This window comes from Glossina fuscipes, unplaced genomic scaffold (assembly GCF_014805625.2).
Source record: "Glossina fuscipes isolate IAEA_lab_2018 unplaced genomic scaffold, Yale_Gfus_2 133, whole genome shotgun sequence".
NCBI classification, from domain to species: Eukaryota; Metazoa; Arthropoda; class Insecta; order Diptera; family Glossinidae; genus Glossina; species Glossina fuscipes.
In genome coordinates, this window is record NW_023998476.1 from 362,935 (window position 1) to 380,401 (window position 17,467).

The following is a 17,467-nucleotide window of genomic DNA, read 5'->3' on the forward strand; positions in this document are numbered from 1 at the left end:
AAAAAAAAAGAAAAGCACAAGAAAGAATAATATTTATATTCTAGATCTCTTTAAGGGTTTAAGTCCGTTAATGAGATTGAATTTTGAGTTTGTTGATGGATGAAATCCTCAAAACTTCGTGTTGACACTTATCAATATATACAAAAAACGAAACCTTATTTTATGTTCACAAAACCAAGATGTTAGATTATTTTCACTGATTTCTTTATTGTGGTTTTGTTTCATTTCTTATATTTTTATATCATGTTACGCTAACAAAACATTCCATTTTTTTTAGGAAACGCAAAGCATTTATTTTACTTTAGTGAAGCTCGACAGTGAAAATATTTGAAAAGCTGTTTCATTTCGGTTCATTTCTTTAATCTTATATCGTTATGAATTGTTATTGTCTCAAATGAGAATTGAATTGAAAAGTCTCATCTCGTTTATATATCTTTAAGAATTTTTTCTCTTTTTTTGTATGTCGTTCTTAAAGAACAGACAAACTTTTGAACATATACACACATAAAGACGTATTTCTCCACTGTGAATTACTGATGTGCAGTCATTACCAAAATTAATATATTTTCATTCCTTACCGATATAAAATTCATAAAAGTTTTTTTTCGCCTATGATTAAGCTTATATTAAATTTTTCTTTTGCTAGCATTTAAAACCTTGCGCACTCAATGTAAAGTTAACCAAGGCAAAAGAACAGAATTTCTTTATACTACTAGTTTTAGGTAATCATATATCTAAAGTAAAGATATTTCATTTTCATGGCAATATTGTTTTCCTCAAATGTTCGTGGCGTATTCCAAGAAGGAATATGTATATTTGGAGCTAACGACGTTTGGTGATGTAGTGTTTGCACTCATTCAAAATATTTCCATTTGATTTGCAAAGTGAAAGACGCTAAATTATATAAAGATATTTATATATATGCACATATATATATATATATATATTACATTTTGATTTCGAAAATAATCTATCGGTAAAAATGTTTTTTTTATCGATTATTGACACCGTAACCGTAACATTCAGTTTATTTATCGTGTTTTTAATCACTTTATCAGCCATCAATAAGTCTATAAAAGCGCGGCGAGCATATGTCAATTTGTTACTTAGAGTGTTTGAGGTTTGTACCAGAGTGCAATGTTTCAATTAAAGGTGTTTATTACATTCTTTTAAATATTTACAGTATGGACGTGTAAGTGAAGGTAAACTGAATTTAAATATAAATTCGCGGAGCCGTAGTAAGTCTCATCAACTTACGGAAGATGCAAACAAATCAGAAAAATTAGTAGCTGTAAATGGGAATACTTTGATTAATAGAGATAACGTACTTTTACCAACGTTAACTGAAAATACCTTGGATAAGGAGAAATTTACAGCTACCATTAAAGATGTAAGTTAAATTGCAACACAGGTTAAAAAAGAATTAAGAGCAAGACTTTTCTCTCCATTCTCAACATCCAGTATTTTTTTTTTAAATAAGAATAAGCCAAAATATTTGTAACAGAGATTGTCCATGTGGCTGATTATTTTTAACAGGGCTTGTCCGTTTGTCTGATTAATTTTAACAGAGATTGTACGCATTATTGACAAAGAACCATGAAAAAGAGGCTTGTGGAGTCTGTTAAGAAACCAAATGGATTTTAGTAGTGGGTCATAGTTGATGAAGTAAGAAAATGACGACATAAGTATTATTGTATGAGGTTGTTTTAAGTTACTTTTTAAATATAAACATATTGCACATATAGTAGTGCTTGCAAAATTTCAATAGCATTGTTAATTAAATTCAACAAGTGTTATATATTCAATGGCCGCATGCTTATTTATGTGCGTGACTTTTGCCGTTTGTTTTTTGGAAAAGGAATTCGTCATTAAATCGAATATATTTAAACCTTCACGACACATTGGTTGATTGATTTCTTAATATTGAGATCACGAAGATTTTCTTCGATTTTTGAATACTAACCAAAATTAACTGAAGCATTAATTTCACTGCATACTAGCTGTCGAAAACGTGAAGTTTCTTGCATATGGAAACCTTTGCAGCAATATTGACATCTAACTCATCAATCTTTGCTACGGTATTCTCTTTTCTGCAAAGTTGCGAAGTGCTTTCATCTCTTCGAATACCAAAGTACATAAAAACATATTCACGTGATAAAAATATAATTACTTTTAACATAACTTTCGAGAAGAGCTTTCATAAAATGTACCAAAAAAATTAGCTCCGATCAGAGTCCGATTTGCTATTATTGAAAATTTCTGTATTCTTAATTGTTGCTTTCTTGAATCAAGTTTGAAGACACGTCTGATCTGCAGCAAGCTCGCTTTAAGAGGAAATTAAAAAATAAATAATGTTAAATAAAATGTTTTTATATATTCCATTAGATTTATCATGTTTCATTTTATTTTTTATTTTGTTTATCTTTTTTATCTCAGGAAAAAATTAGCTTTAATTTCGAAGAGTGCCTGGATTATATCAAAGCAGGTGTAGAGGCTATAATCGAAGATGAAGTCACATCCCGCTTCGAAGCTGAACAATTGAGAAGTTGGAATTTGCTTGCACGCACAAATCGTCGTTATGAATTTATTAATTGGAAGATAACGTTAATTTGGGTGATAGGATTTACTGTTCGTTATTCAATTTTAATGCCCTTACGAGTATTCGTTTGCTTCGTAGGCGTAAGTAGCTTAATGAATTTAACACTTAAACGATTGGCTTTTCATATGTTAACACATTTTATTAACCTTTTGTATTTGACTTCTATTAGGTAATATGGTTAACAATTTGCACAGCGATTGTAGGTTATATGCCTGAAGGGGAAAGTAAACGTCAGTTAGTGAACGATATTCTCAAACATTGTTTCTCAGTCTTATCGAGTGCCATTTCGGCGGTAATTAATTATCATAATGAGGAGAATCGCCCCAACACCGGCATTTGTGTCGCCAATCATACAAGCCCTATTGACGCATTGGTATTAATGTGCGATACAACATATTCTTTGGTAAGTAGGCAGGAGAAGAATTTTAATTGCAATACATTAAAAGGCATCAAGTAGTCCAAACTTACGATCATGGTTGAAGGCGAAGCCAAAAAATTGTTGTTGAGAATTTTAACCTGTAGTGAATTTATAATTTCAGTTTACCTAATATTCTTTCTGACTATGCCTGTATATATTCAGCCAATTTGAAGCTGATCTCATTAAGCAAATGTAGGGGGGTTTCCACAAATTTTTTTGCTGGTTTCAATTTATTTACATCTTTAAGATGCTATTGAATTAGATGTCCGCGAGAAGTATTTAAAGGTAATCGTCTGTATTTAACTTGTGTCAGATGCAGAGTATTTTCCTGTCATATTGAACTAATATTGTGCTTTGTGTTTTACGAACTGTCTATACTTCTCTCTCTATATGTGTATATTATAACTTCCTTTGCGTTAGCTCCTTGCAAACCAAGTTATTTCTTTTGTTTTGAAGCCGCAGTCGAATATTACAAATACAATGTCTATACTATTAATTACTGTTTAATGTGAATTGATATGAAACGAGTTGTGCTCTTCTTACTTAGATTGGTCAAAGGCATGGAGGGTTTTTGGGTATTTTACAAAGAGCATTGGCGAGAGCTTCTCCTCATATTTGGTTTGAACGAGCTGAAGCCAAAGATCGACATGCAGTTGCGGAGCGATTAAAACAGCACGTATCGAATCCCAACAATCCTCCTATTCTTATATTTCCGGAGGGTACATGTATAAATAACACATCCGTTATGCAATTTAAAAAAGGCAGTTTTGAAGTTGGTGGTGTTATCTATCCTGTAGCTATTAAGTAATATTTTAATCGATATAATAATTCAAGGCTTTATAATATAACAATTAGATATTTATTTTTAGATATGACCCACGTTTCGGTGATGCTTTCTGGAATAGTTCCAGATATTCTATGCTTCAGTATTTATATATGATGATGACATCTTGGGCAATTGTCTGTGATGTTTGGTATTTACCGCCGATGTATCGTCAAAAAGAAGAGTCTGCTATTGATTTCGCGAATCGAGTAAAAGGTGTCATTGCCAAGCAAGGCGGACTTGTGGATTTAGTCTGGGATGGGCAACTGAAACGAATGAAGCCTAAAAAGGAGTGGAAAGAAATGCAACAAGTAGAGTTCATAAAACGCCTTAAAGCAGACTAATTAAAGCATGCTGATAATTTCATTATGTAATTTATTTTATCACATTTTCAACTTAATTAATTAAGTAAAAACAATTTTTAAACAAAACGAGAATATTTGCTAACATTTTTTAGATCCATATAAACGTAGCCAATTAATGGGAGTAAGTTTTCGGTTTTATAATATAAAATTTAGACTTACAAATTATATAGAAATTAGTGAGAATTAATTAACTAATCTAATCAAATAATTACACATTTTTTTATTATAGCATTTTAAATGTTCTAAACAAAATTATTTTGAAAATTTTTTTTTTATACCTGAGAACTGAAGGTACAAATATTCATTTTGCAAATGGCGCAACTATACATAATATATATATATAAGCTTAAATGGCAAGAAATTCGAAATCCCTGATTTATTTTAGCTAATTACTGGAAAATATGATTAGTATTAACTTAGCCCAAGAAATAAACTCCAAAATTAAAAGTTTTAAAGAATTAGCATCCATTTATACGAATGAATCATAGGTTCGCTAAGATAACAACTAATTTTTTCACTGGGGAACATAATGGAAATAACAGTCTCGAAACGTTAACGAATGCAACACTACTCAAAATAGTGTAGTTATTACTTGAGAAGGACACCATTTAAAACCTGGGAATATAAAGAATTACGTTACTTTATTTTCTAACTAAATGAATACTTCTGTTACCAATTATTATAATTAGCTGTTATCTAGATTACAAGGCAAATATTTAATATTTAAAATATATATGTTCTTGGATGCAAAATGTTTTGCCTCCTTAGATAACAATTATTTTGTCACTTGAATATTGGGTTTTCTAAGAATGACAAATACTAGAAAGCGCACATAAATGATTTCAGCACGAATATAGACAATATAATAACCTTTGTTGCCACTGTTGCTTGTAGTTTTGTGTACAGCGTGTATACGCTTGTTGTTGTCATTTTGTCTTGCAAACATGGGCTGCCAAGTTTGAAAGAAATGATCAGTCATTATTCTGTCAATGTTTAGAAATGTCTCCACATCTTTGTTAATGACTTTCTATCCACATTTGGTAATTATAGGCAAAAATTAGGTACAGAATTTACTTATGGCAATATTAAAAGAGTTAAAGCGTCCAAATATCCACATAATATTATATAGTGTCGACAATATTTTTATTTTTTATTTGTTTCATGGTAGAGAATATGTCGTATCAAACTGATTCGGAGGCATTTAAAATAAGTGCGAGTGCAGTGAAAAGACAAGGGAACGATCTCCAATGTGATGATGAAGTTAAAAAATTTAAATTAGAGAAGAGTGCAAATGCTATGCTGATTCCAGTTACACAAGCCCAAACTATTATCTGCAATAATATCTTTAATACAAGCAATTTAGGTAATAAAAAGAACTTCAAGTCGAGAAAACAAGCAATTGAAACCAGCAATGTATCGAGTGGCTATCATCTACTTTTAGATGAAACAACGTTAAGTGAAGAAAGTACGGAGTCAATATGTACCAAAAATTTTTCCAGTGTAAATAGTGATGAATTGATGATGATTAGAAAGCAAGGAAATCTAAAGGATAATACTTGTGGAATAAATGTTGACTTTACTGGAGAAGAACGTATAATGCATGCTGAGGGAGAGAAAACGTTAACGAGTTCTTCTCTAATAAATAACCTAAATTCGAAAACCCCAGTTAAACGACTTCATTTAGGAGTATCCGAAACCAAGAAAGCTTTAGGAGAGGGTATTGATGTTAAAGTTATTAGTAATGAACAAAGTGGGAAAGTTTCTGTTGTTAATGATAAAAAAAATGATCAAGCACTTCTTTCAGCAACTAGTGGTGCTACAACTCCTCAAAATACCTTTACATATAGTCGCGTTTGCACTGTTAGCAATGTCACTACTGGAACCACAGTGGATCATTTAAGCATGAAAAGTTTGCAAGGAGCCGTCAAAAATCAATCTCTGATGGTTACCTCAAAAAAAATTCCACCCGAAGTAACACAAACACAAACAACGGCAAAAGTATCAATTGGAAATACCACAATATCTGTGCCTCTACTAAAGCCTATGAATCCAACGCAGATTATACAAGCAAATACATCCGCGTCAACTGAAGCTACGAAAAGCGTTTTGCATACTTTACAAGCAGGTTCGGGTCCATCAGCTCAATTCAGTAAAATACTCAATATCAAACGAGGTCAGAAAGTAACGCATCCAACTTATCTTTCCCTAGCTCAGGTTCAGATAAAGCCAATAACACAAGCAAAAATTGTTCAAGCCAAAGTGGTCAGTAAAAAGATTCCTTCCCATATGCAAGCAATACAGAATACAAAGACTTCATTAATTCAGCAAATTTCTGGAGTTGTAACTATTACATCGTCCAAACAAGATCAAACCAGTCAGTTGCAGCAACAACGTTCTATCAATCAGATCTTACCTTCCACTCTGAATAAACCGCAACTGAGTTTTGTTAAAGAAATATCTTCGGGAACAGTAATAAAAACAACAGAAGATATTAAAAGTTCAGTCAGCTCCGCAACTAATGGTACGGAACAAGTAACAGCAACATCAGGGACCTCGATACTCACAAATGATTCCTCTTTTAAAGTCATTGAAAAACAATTACCTAAAATTATTGCTGGAGGAAAAGAAGAAACATCATCTGTCGTGGCAACGGACTTTTTGCCTGCAAATGTTAAATTGATACACACGACTACAGCAGGTCACTTAAACACTTCGAATATTCGATCCTCTTTAACCGCTCAAATCGAACAAATTGATCAGAACATAAACCAGCAACAGCAAAATCAACAAAGAATTAACATTGGTCCCACGATAAGTATTGTGCGCCAAAATTCCCCTCAATTAGTTACTACATCTAGCAGCGCCCCTACAGTATCATTAGGTGTATCGGATACCATGTGCACTCAACAAAAAGTTATTTTGACAAAGTCTCAATTTGGAAGTAACACCAGTTCGCCAACTATTGCAACTTCCGTGTCGAATTTGAACTCTATGGCGATCCCTCGTAATATATCATTAATGTTGGCAAAGAGCTCTGCAAGTCAACCTGTTATTACCGGCGCGAAAAATTCTTTATGTGTCACTACCAGCGCGAACAAGACCAACTCAACACGTCTTAACCTTAATGTAAATTATAGTGTGCCCAATAGTAGTTCGACAATTTTTACGCAAACGGATACCGATGCGGGCAGCTCGACAGAACCAATTCCGCAAGCACAGGACAATACCGGATCTTCGCAAAGTAGGAAAATTATTCAGGTTATACCTGGAAGCCTTTTTAGTGGCAGTGATAATAGTTTTGTGCAAATTTCAAAAGCTAAACTTGACCAACCAGATGAGGATAAGAAAAAGCAATTGGATGGTAGTAGTGTTGAACATTTCTCGCAGCAACAGATGCAACATGCTCAACAACAACAGCAAACGCAAACATTGCATTTGCAAACCCAAGCATTCCCCCAATCGCAGCAAAGCAGTCCACAACAACAGATGCAACATCAACAAAATCAGACAACGCAGCAAATTCAATTACAAATTCAACAACAATCCCATAATAATCAACAGCATTCACAAAATCAACAACAGCAGCAGCAAAGCGCCTTAAAACAAATTCAAACCATGCAAACTCATTCACGGCAACAGCAGGTGCAACAACAGCGTCAACAATTATTACATAAACATCAAATTCAGCAACAAATTCAAAAACCTCAACAACAACAACAACAACAGCAGCAGCATGCATCTCAGTTAGCGGAAATTCGTAAACAAGAAAATAGTAACAGTAAACCTTGCTCTGAAAATTCAAACGATACTGACAAATTGCCACACACGTCCATTTCTTATACAGCTAACTCAAGTAATGTTGCCAATATGGAATCTAATGTTCCATCTAAAGTCGAGGAAAGCAACAATGTCTTGCTTAAACAGCTCTTGCAAAATTCAAATATTACTCCGGCCAATAGTCAGAACTCGATGACGAGTAGCAACAATACCTCTCGATCGTCAGCGACCGCTAACTTGCCGGCTCGGAAGGTAATTAATGTTCGTGCTCCTAGCTTAGGATTAGTTAGTTCTTTGGAGGCCCAACTGGCTCGGCCTGTTATACCTCCGGTTCCAGCTAGCGAAGCAAATTCTAACGCGGCAGGTTCATCTAATGCTGTATCCGTTAGTTCAAATCAAGACATAAATAAAGCTCACGGGCAAGAAGCGTCACCAAGTGTGACTTCGCCCATTTCTATTACGTGCTCAATGCCGGGAAATTCATCATTCATAACTTCTATCACCAAATCAATGACACAGGATAGCATTGGTGGTGATAAACCTAAGGTTTCGTCAACACTGATATCAAAAGAAACCTCATTTGTATCTAAGCCATCTCTGAAATTGGAAAAATCTGATCATTCGGATCAAAATCTTGATATGTTTGCTCTATCGCAAATAAATGATAATCAAAAAGCTGCCACTGAATTATCATCACATTCTTCCCATGTTCCGAATCAAACTTATAAAATGTTTGCTGAAAATGCCCTGCATAGCACGGATGTTACTAAAGTGCAAGCATCGTACCAAGATGTTAAAAAACCGCCTGAACAAGTGGTTGTGACAAAATCGCAGCAGCTGCATCAAAACCATCAAGTTGTCTCAAGCCAACAATACAATACGTTAACTAAGGGATCTAATCTAACTGCCATGGTACAGAATAGGGATAAGTATGTAAATTGCCTTTGTTTTTGAAATTAAATGCTGATATAGATTATATTTCTTTCTATAATGAAGCAGGAGCACTGATGATAAAAAGTCGCAATCGACCTCTGCAAACGGAGCGAATTCACAAATTTTAGCTGTAACTAATAGTACTACATTTTTGGCTAAGACGATAACTGAAGATGACCTTAACAACAGCAATAGCCATAAGCAAATGGAATGCTTAACCAACTCACCTCAAGTTCAAAACCAAGGAACTGTTCAATTCCAAACTGAATCCAAAGTGATAAAAATTGAGAAAGATAATTCTACAAAATTAACAGACGCTGGCGATATACAGACAGCTCAGTTACAACATCAGCAAAATATGATGCAACATCAGCAAGGTACAACTACTTCAGCTCAATCAAGTGCCGCCGCACCTAATATTATGCAGCTAAATCCAACCCATTCGGCAACTTCGCTTATTACTACGGATTATTCGCCGAGCTTGGCTGCAAGTAGCAATAAAATGCATCAATTAACAAACACCCAAGGTGATCAAACTCCCAGCAAAGATGTCGAAATACGTAGGAAACGAAAACGGGAACAACAAAAGCAACGTCGCCAAGTGTGCAGCAATACAAAAGATACTAACGCAAATACCTCAAATACTTTTGCTTTTAACTCTAATCCTGTTAGTTCAAAAAAACGTTCTCGGAAGTCGCACAAGTTAGAGGAAGATTACGATAGTTTTATAGACAATTTGCTTTTGCATATGCGACAAATGCAGCCTCTACAAGTTTTGGAACCGCATCTTAGTGTAAATTATGATGTTTGCAAGATATACGGCTGGAAAAATAGCGCACGTTCGGCAGACAATAAATCACCTGTTAAAGATAATCGTCAAACTGAAAAAGTGAATATATTACAGAGAGAACTTCAGGGAGAGTACGGCTCTGCTTATTTACCAAACAAAGTGCCTTTTTATGATTCAATAAATTTTAATTACCAAGATAATAAGGATGACTTACATTCATCTACAATTCAAAATAATTATTATGATCAGGAATTCTCATCATTTACGTACAAAACGGAATCGGAAAAGCTTTCCGCTTGCATAAAATTGTGCAGAGAGCGTTCCGTTGACACGTCGGAAATTATATGCAACAGGAGAACAGTACCAATGGAGCCGGTAAAAGCAATGCGTTTGAATATGTTGCAACAAGAAACATTTCCCGGTTTAATTTTGATGAGCAGTACGCAACAGCGTATGGGTCGTATGTCGCCTGTGATTCCATTTGTAAGTTCAATGGCATTAATAACAAAACGTAAAAAAATACCTTTGAAGTCTCAAGAGAATGAGAATTTGAATGGAGTTTCTACCAAAGAGGATGATCTCGATTCTAAACATGAGTAAGTAAATATAAATAACCTTTTAGTGTTTTAGCTGTTATGAGTATGATTGCTTTCAAACATTGCAGAATGAAAAATGATGTGAATACACAAACCGTTATATTATCGTTGCCATCGTCATCCGCTGAGCGGATTTTAGATGTATTAAAAAATCTCGCAAATATTTTGCAAATAACTGCTCCTATTACTTATCGAGTTTTAGAAAATAACTCTGCGCTAGATACCCAAAGAATAGTGGAGCATACGCCGTTAACGATGAGTAATCGTAAGCAGCTAAGTAAATATCTTTCCATACAGGATATATTAAATGGAAAATGTAAAATGTGCCGCAATTGTGGTAAGGCTATTAAAAATCGTTGTTATAGAAGCTCAAACGACAATACTAGAACTAGTCTGCATTCCATATTGGTGCAGCCTACACAGCAAAGGTATTTCTGCACTAAGCTGTGTTACGTCCAATTCCGTTGGTGCAGTGAAAAGAAAACACCTTACAATAAAGCCATTCTGGGCAATTATGATGACCAGTGTGCAATGATAGCGGGTAGAAAAGCTAGTTTAAAATCTTTATTGGATTGTAGGCCGAATGCTCTTTCTGAAACTACCAGCGAAAAGCCTAAAGCTAAAAAGATTTGCTTTCGTTATTTTAATTCAAAATGTTTTCAATCGACAAGTTCGATCAAAAAAATGAGCGAAAAGGAAATTCGGGATTTATTATTTAAGATGGACATTACTATGTCAGTTAATACAGCCAATGCCGCTATCGGTGATCAAGGCTCTTATGCGCCGCTGGAAGATCGAAGGCAATGCGTTTTATGTTCTCAGATTGGTGACGGAGTGACTGATGGGCCTTCACGTCTATTAAATTTTGATGTTGATAAATGGGTACATTTGAATTGTGCTCTATGGTCAGCTGATGTGTACGAAACCGTGAGTGGTGGCCTTATGAACTTCCAGGTGGCTTTACAAATTGGTCTTAATCAGATTTGCAATACATGCCAGCAATTAGGAGCCACAATAAAGTGTTATAAATCTCGTTGCGGTGCTATTTATCATCTGCCGTGTGCAATCAGAGATCAGTGTGTTTTCTATCAAAATAAAACTATTCATTGCCAGGTTCATGCTTCTCGTAACGATAAGGACAAAGAGCTCAACAATCTTACCGTGCAACGAAGAGTTTACGTGGAACGCGATGAAAATCGTCAAGTTGCTGCAATTCTGCATCATTCGGAATTAATGAACTTATTGCGTGTGGGCAGTTTAATCTTTCTAAACGTGGGTCAATTATTGCCTCATCAACTAGAAGCCTTTCACACTGCAAATTTTATATATCCCATTGGTTACAAAATTGTAAGCAACAGTGCCATTGCTTTTGGCATCGAATTTTTCAATATTGCCTCTTTAATACGTATTTTTAGGTGCGATTTTACTGGTCAATGCGACGTCCGAATAAACGTTGTCGTTATATTTGCTCAATAGCAGAACTAAAGGGCCATCCGGAATTTCGCATTATTGTGCAAGAACCTTTAGAGCCAGATATAGAATTGCGTGATGTTTCACCGAAGGCTGTATGGCAGAAAGTCTTGCAATCGGTTGCTGAAATACGAAAAGCCCATAATTTGGTTAAATTGTGCCCGGAATACATTACAGGTGAAGATTTATTTGGTTTGACCGAACCCTCTATTGTGCGGATTATTGAAAGTTTACCCGGTGTGGAAACATTAACCAACTATCGCTTTAAGTACGGAAGAAACCCATTATTAGATTTACCTTTGGCGTTGAATCCTTCCGGAGCAGCACGTACCGAGCCTAAACTTAGACAATTGATGGGTTGGAAGAAACCACACACTCAACGTACCTGTAGTGCTTTCAATTTTATGGGTCATCAGTCGATACCATCGGTAACGGCTGCGGGAGAAGCGACTTGCCCGTATAGTAAACAATTTGTGCATTCCAAAAGTTCACAGTACAAGAAAATGAAACAAGAATGGCGCAATAACGTTTATTTAGCGAGGTAGTTCCATAAATCGCTTGTTTAAGGGTTTAAGAGCATTTTTTGTGTTTTACAGATCGAAAATTCAAGGATTAGGGTTATATGCTGCTCGTGATATGGAGAAACATACCATGATTATTGAGTACATTGGCGAAGTTATACGAACTGAAGTTTCAGAAATTCGGGAGAAACAATACGAAGCGAGAGTATGTCCAAGAAAAAAAAAAAATTAAATAATCAAATTAATGATGTAATCTGCACTGAGTCAATTTTTGCGCATTACAGAACAGAGGCATTTATATGTTTCGTTTGGATGAGGATCGTGTCGTTGATGCAACTTTGTGCGGCGGTTTAGCGCGCTACATAAATCACTCTTGTAATCCGAATTGTGTAACCGAAATTGTGGAAGTCGATCGGGAATTGCGTATAATAATATTTGCTAAACGCAGAATTAATCGTGGCGAAGAGGTATATTTTTCAATTACTTTTTTTTAATAAATGTTCTTGCGTTTGATCGACGATGTAACTGTATTGCCTTTATAGTTGTCATATGATTACAAATTCGACATAGAAGATGATGGAAACAAAATACCGTGTATGTGTGGTGCACCTAATTGCCGGAAATGGATGAACTAATCATAATTTTTATTTTTCGACTTTTCTTGGTTAATTAAGCTTAAAGTTATATGTATTCACATATATTCATAAAAAAGGATGGGGCGAGATTAAATTATGTAACAAATGCAGATTTTGAAAAGTTTCAACAACTGTATAAAAGAACCATAACCAAAAAAAATTATTGAAATGTTTATCCCTTATATAATGCAATGCATTTTTAACTCAACCTTAACCTATTGCTAATATGGAATTATGTTAATGTAATTTTTTCTTTTTATTGATAAGGAAGTTTTCTTTTTTTTGTTTTACGTATATATGTGTTATTGAAATTGTATACTAGAACTTTTAAAATATATACATATCTAAAGTCAAGTTAAATGTTCATATATAATGCTTTACTGAGTTATCAAATCAATCGCAAGGAGGGAGGGGATGGAGATCACTTTCTATCCAGCGAACGGTCCGGAGGTAGACAAACAGATGAAAATAGATGGACGATCGAAACTTTCTTAGACGGCAAGCTGATCCTATGACCTGGACTATTGCACACCTTGCTTTGCCTAAGGTGTTTATCACTATCTAATTTTATGTGTGAGTGAAAAGAGAGTTTCTTTTAACTTGGAACAGGAACTTTACAGGAGCAGGAAATTTATTTTAAATATTATGTCATGTCGTTTTTACTCAAAAATCATTTCATGTAAAGAATCGCCTCCGCAGTTTTGCAAAATCTCAACCGTTGAAGACGAATATTTGCCAATTTTTCACAAAAATTTACTCTCATTTCATCAATAACATAAGTAAATAGTGTTCGTGGCTTATTGAAGTGAGACAATGCTGCAACATTAGGTCCAAAGTAAAAAGTCCAACAGAAGAATATCGCATGATCTTTGTGGCAAACTCACACACGCATTTGAGGAGATACACAAGATCATTGAAGTTTCCTCCCAATAAATTGAATTTGTCATGACATGTATGCCATGTTGCAACGTTTTGTTGAAGTCACAGGTCATTCGAGTCGCGGTCATCTTCTCTCAATTTCTGTACGCTGCTCAGCTACGCACGTATATACGTATTGCTTTTCGCAAATAAGGACCATGTCCAACCAATACATTGAAAAAAAAATTTGATCCAAGCAAATAACAATTAGAAATGCCTTTCACTTATGTTTTCCTTCGGAAACGAAAAGTGGATGGTCCTATACTTTATTTAATAGAAATTAGTAATTATATAATATAAATACACAATAATAATCATTATTCTTTTCGTTAGTTGCTTTTTCATCGAATCTATCGATTATCCCTAAAGGCGGAAGTCGTGAAATCTCTAGCATGAGCTCAGTCAGCCTTCTCCACTCTTCAATCCATTGCATCCGTTTATTGTTTTCTTTAATGTGATGACGTCAATTTGCAGTCTTGGGGTCTTGAATCCATCTATGTTTATTTATTTATTATCCACATATGATATAACCAAAGATTAAGAGGTTAAGCGTATAATTAAGGGAATAGAGAGAAAAAAAAAAAGTAAATTTCTTGTGGTTTCTCCCGACATCAGGTTGAAATAACTTTTTTCACATGGCTAGACAGGATTAAAGGCGTATATAGTTGTGTAAACCCGGCTTGTGTTTATTTTGTAAAAGTAACTAAGACGTAATTCATCCAAGACAAAATGCTTATTTCTTATATAAAAAAAATATATATTTGGTTTCATAGTGGAAAACCGCAAGAAATTTCCAACTACTTAGCATGTATGAAGTGATAAGTTAAATATAATCTAAGCGTCATGGACATCGTGTACTTGAAGAGAAAGATGAATTCTCGAAATCATGTCGGTTCTTGAACAGTCAAGTACCTTCTCAGGGCATTCGTCGTTAAGGAGATTCATATAAAATACGATCGACAATGTCTCAAGCGTATATCTTATATCATTCTCAAGCTAGTTGTATCGTACACACTTTGGTACAGGATATATTCAGTTATTACGCAGAAGGGCTTAAGATAGAACCATCTTTTATTATACCGATCGATTCAGAATCGCAATCCGAATTCAACTAAGCCTGTCTGTCCGTCTGATGGCCACTCACGTAAATTTGTGTTCAAGCTACAGTTTGCAATGCTTGAGATATTTTGATGAAATCTGCTCGAGTGATCTGTTTTAACCCAAGAATGAACGCTATTGAAAATGGTTCGGATCGGTCCACTTTTTCGACCACTCCCCCTATAATGCTCTATTCTGAACAGTCGTTAAATGGAAAAAAATTGTAATTTTCAAAATTTCTTGGCAAAAGTGGCTAAGTAGTATTTCGCCATTCTAAATTGGTATGAAAACGTTGGACCGGCAACTACTTCGTAAGGATGATAAAGGTCTATCAACACAAAATTTCCAAATAACGCTTAACCCAGCGCCATAAAAATGCTCCTATCATATTTGCCGACGAATACAAATTTCGAGGGGAAGAGTTTGGAAATATTCTATTTTTTGGTGGAAAAAAGTTAAATTTGAAAGGATCTGAGGTCATCGTAGGACACCCTAAACGCGGAGAGAATATCTTAATGGACTTTACAGGAGAGTTACACTGTGATAATTGGACTTTCCAACAAGACAACGCTTCTATCCATGCCGCACGGTTTACGAAGGATTTTTCAATCAAACAATTTACCGTTACTGGAGTAGCCACTGAAGAAGATATACTCAAAGTTTAAGCAGAATTGTCTACAGTTAAGGGACCTAAACTTCAAACATTATCGGAATGGGAGGAGATTGATGTGACCATTGACCATTGTGACCGACTTACCGGGTTCTATACCACGGCAACAAAATACTATATTAATTAGAAAATGCTATTATTGAGCAATATTTATTTATTTATTTATTTATTCTACTTATACTAGAAACTCAACTAAACAAATAACATTCGAGTTCAATTGGCTCTTAATGCAAAACTTATATTAATTAATAATAAAATTTAGTATAAGTATAATAAAACAAATAAGAAGAAAAAAAAAGAAAAAGAAAAAGAAAAAAAGCATGTACACCATCAGCATAGGGCCACACTTAAAACCGGACCAAATTGCAAATGAACCCCTAAGCCATCGCAAATATGCATAAGCCTGGTAACCGATAATAAATTGACAATAATTCATTTTCGAAACGTAACGACTTTTTAAGGATAAAAGCTAGTTTAAAAGCTAGTGTTTTAAACGATTTCTTTTTTGTGTCCCTTAAAATGCCCTTCTCGAGGTTGCTAAAAATATGCAGAAGAAACTAAAACCGTTTCCGTCTGTCTTCAAAGCAAGTCTGTTTTGCAAGAAAATGTTCACTGCCAAATTTGAGCCAATTTCTCCCAATTTTTTAACAGAACGCATGTAGTTGCAATTTGTGCTCAATTATTTATAGTGTTAGTTAAAGAGTTACGTTGCCCACAGAGTATAAAAAACATTCTTGCCTAATTTTTGCAATACAATAAACGAAATATTTAAAAAAAATTTTTTATAACATTTAAACAAGTTTACCTAATTGTGCAGAGAGAGGCCCAATAGTTGGCTAAGACGCAGCAGAAAATAAATCTCTTCGACACTGCTAGCTAGTTATTCACAAAGCGCTATATATATACAAAACAAGCAAATGGACAGACAATATAATATAATAAAATATAATAAAAGGTGAGTTTGTCTCGAATCTTTTTGTCTGCTGTATGCATTCGCACAAACTTGGCGTACATTTGTATCACAAGAATATGAAGGATATAAAGTTGATTTCCTGAAATTTCTAATTTTCTCTAACGTCGCCCCTTCATTTCACCCCAACCAAACGAAATACCCTATTTAACAAATGAAAAAAAATAAACGTATGTTAAATAATTTTCAAGATTCCGACCAACGCAATATTCATGTCCCCTGACTACCATACTAGCTAACTTGTGCATGCCTTTATGACTATGATCAAAGGTTGGCAGCTATAACAGACAAGAAAATCAATGTAAAAAAACAAGAAACAAATTAGACCAAATTTCTATGCATGATATTGAGAACACTGAAGAAAAGATGACACTGAAGCCGCCGAATCTGTAGACAGTAAGGTATCGGAAACTCCACAGTCGTACGCATGCTCAAAGAAATTGAACATACTTCTTATGGACGACGAGTGCGATGTTTGTCGTATATATGTGTTATTGAAATTGTATACTAGAACTTTTAAAATATATACATATCTAAAGTCAAGTTAAATGTTCATATATAATGCTTTACTGAGTTATCAAATCAATCGCAAGGAGGGAGGGGATGGAGATCACTTTCTATCCAGCGAACGGTCCGGAGGTAGACAAACAGATGAAAATAGATGGACGATCGAAACTTTCTTAGACGGCAAGCTGATCCTATGACCTGGACTATTGTACACCTTGCTTTGCCTAAGGTGTTTATCACTATCTAATTTTATGTGTGAGTGAAAAGAGAGTTTCTTTTAACTTTTTATAGACGTGGCATTCGATTTTATCCTATTTTCAAAAAAAAAAAGAATATTCTCTTTCCATATATATTCACAGAAATGGTTTGGTTGAAAT

General features: G+C 34.6%; 2 protein-coding genes across 3 annotated transcripts; both read left to right on the plus strand.

Annotated features, from left to right (window-relative positions):
- The first annotated feature begins 592 nt into the window (after nucleotides 1–592).
- LOC119640925 (glycerol-3-phosphate acyltransferase 4) lies at nucleotides 593–4,447 on the plus strand. Of its 2 annotated transcripts, none has more exons than XM_038039279.1 (6): nucleotides 593–1,120; nucleotides 1,184–1,390; nucleotides 2,437–2,679; nucleotides 2,769–3,002; nucleotides 3,565–3,821; nucleotides 3,887–4,447. In XM_038039279.1, exons 1-6 carry the CDS (start codon nucleotides 983–985, stop codon nucleotides 4,182–4,184), a joined length of 1,377 nt encoding a protein of 458 aa, XP_037895207.1. In that variant the 5' UTR covers nucleotides 593–982; the 3' UTR covers nucleotides 4,185–4,447. The 2 variants fall into 2 exon arrangements, with proteins under 2 accessions (XP_037895207.1, XP_037895208.1); XM_038039280.1 differs by having other exon boundaries at nucleotides 595–1,120; nucleotides 3,873–4,057.
- Nucleotides 4,448–5,347: 900 nt separating this feature from the next.
- On the plus strand, nucleotides 5,348–13,220 carry LOC119640998 (histone-lysine N-methyltransferase trr). Its single transcript, XM_038039418.1, has 7 exons — nucleotides 5,348–8,911; nucleotides 8,979–10,301; nucleotides 10,370–11,648; nucleotides 11,717–12,312; nucleotides 12,368–12,497; nucleotides 12,577–12,759; nucleotides 12,835–13,220. Exons 1-7 carry the CDS (start codon nucleotides 5,367–5,369, stop codon nucleotides 12,925–12,927), a joined length of 7,149 nt encoding a protein of 2,382 aa, XP_037895346.1. The 5' UTR covers nucleotides 5,348–5,366; the 3' UTR covers nucleotides 12,928–13,220.
- Nucleotides 13,221–17,467: the final 4,247 nt, after the last annotated feature.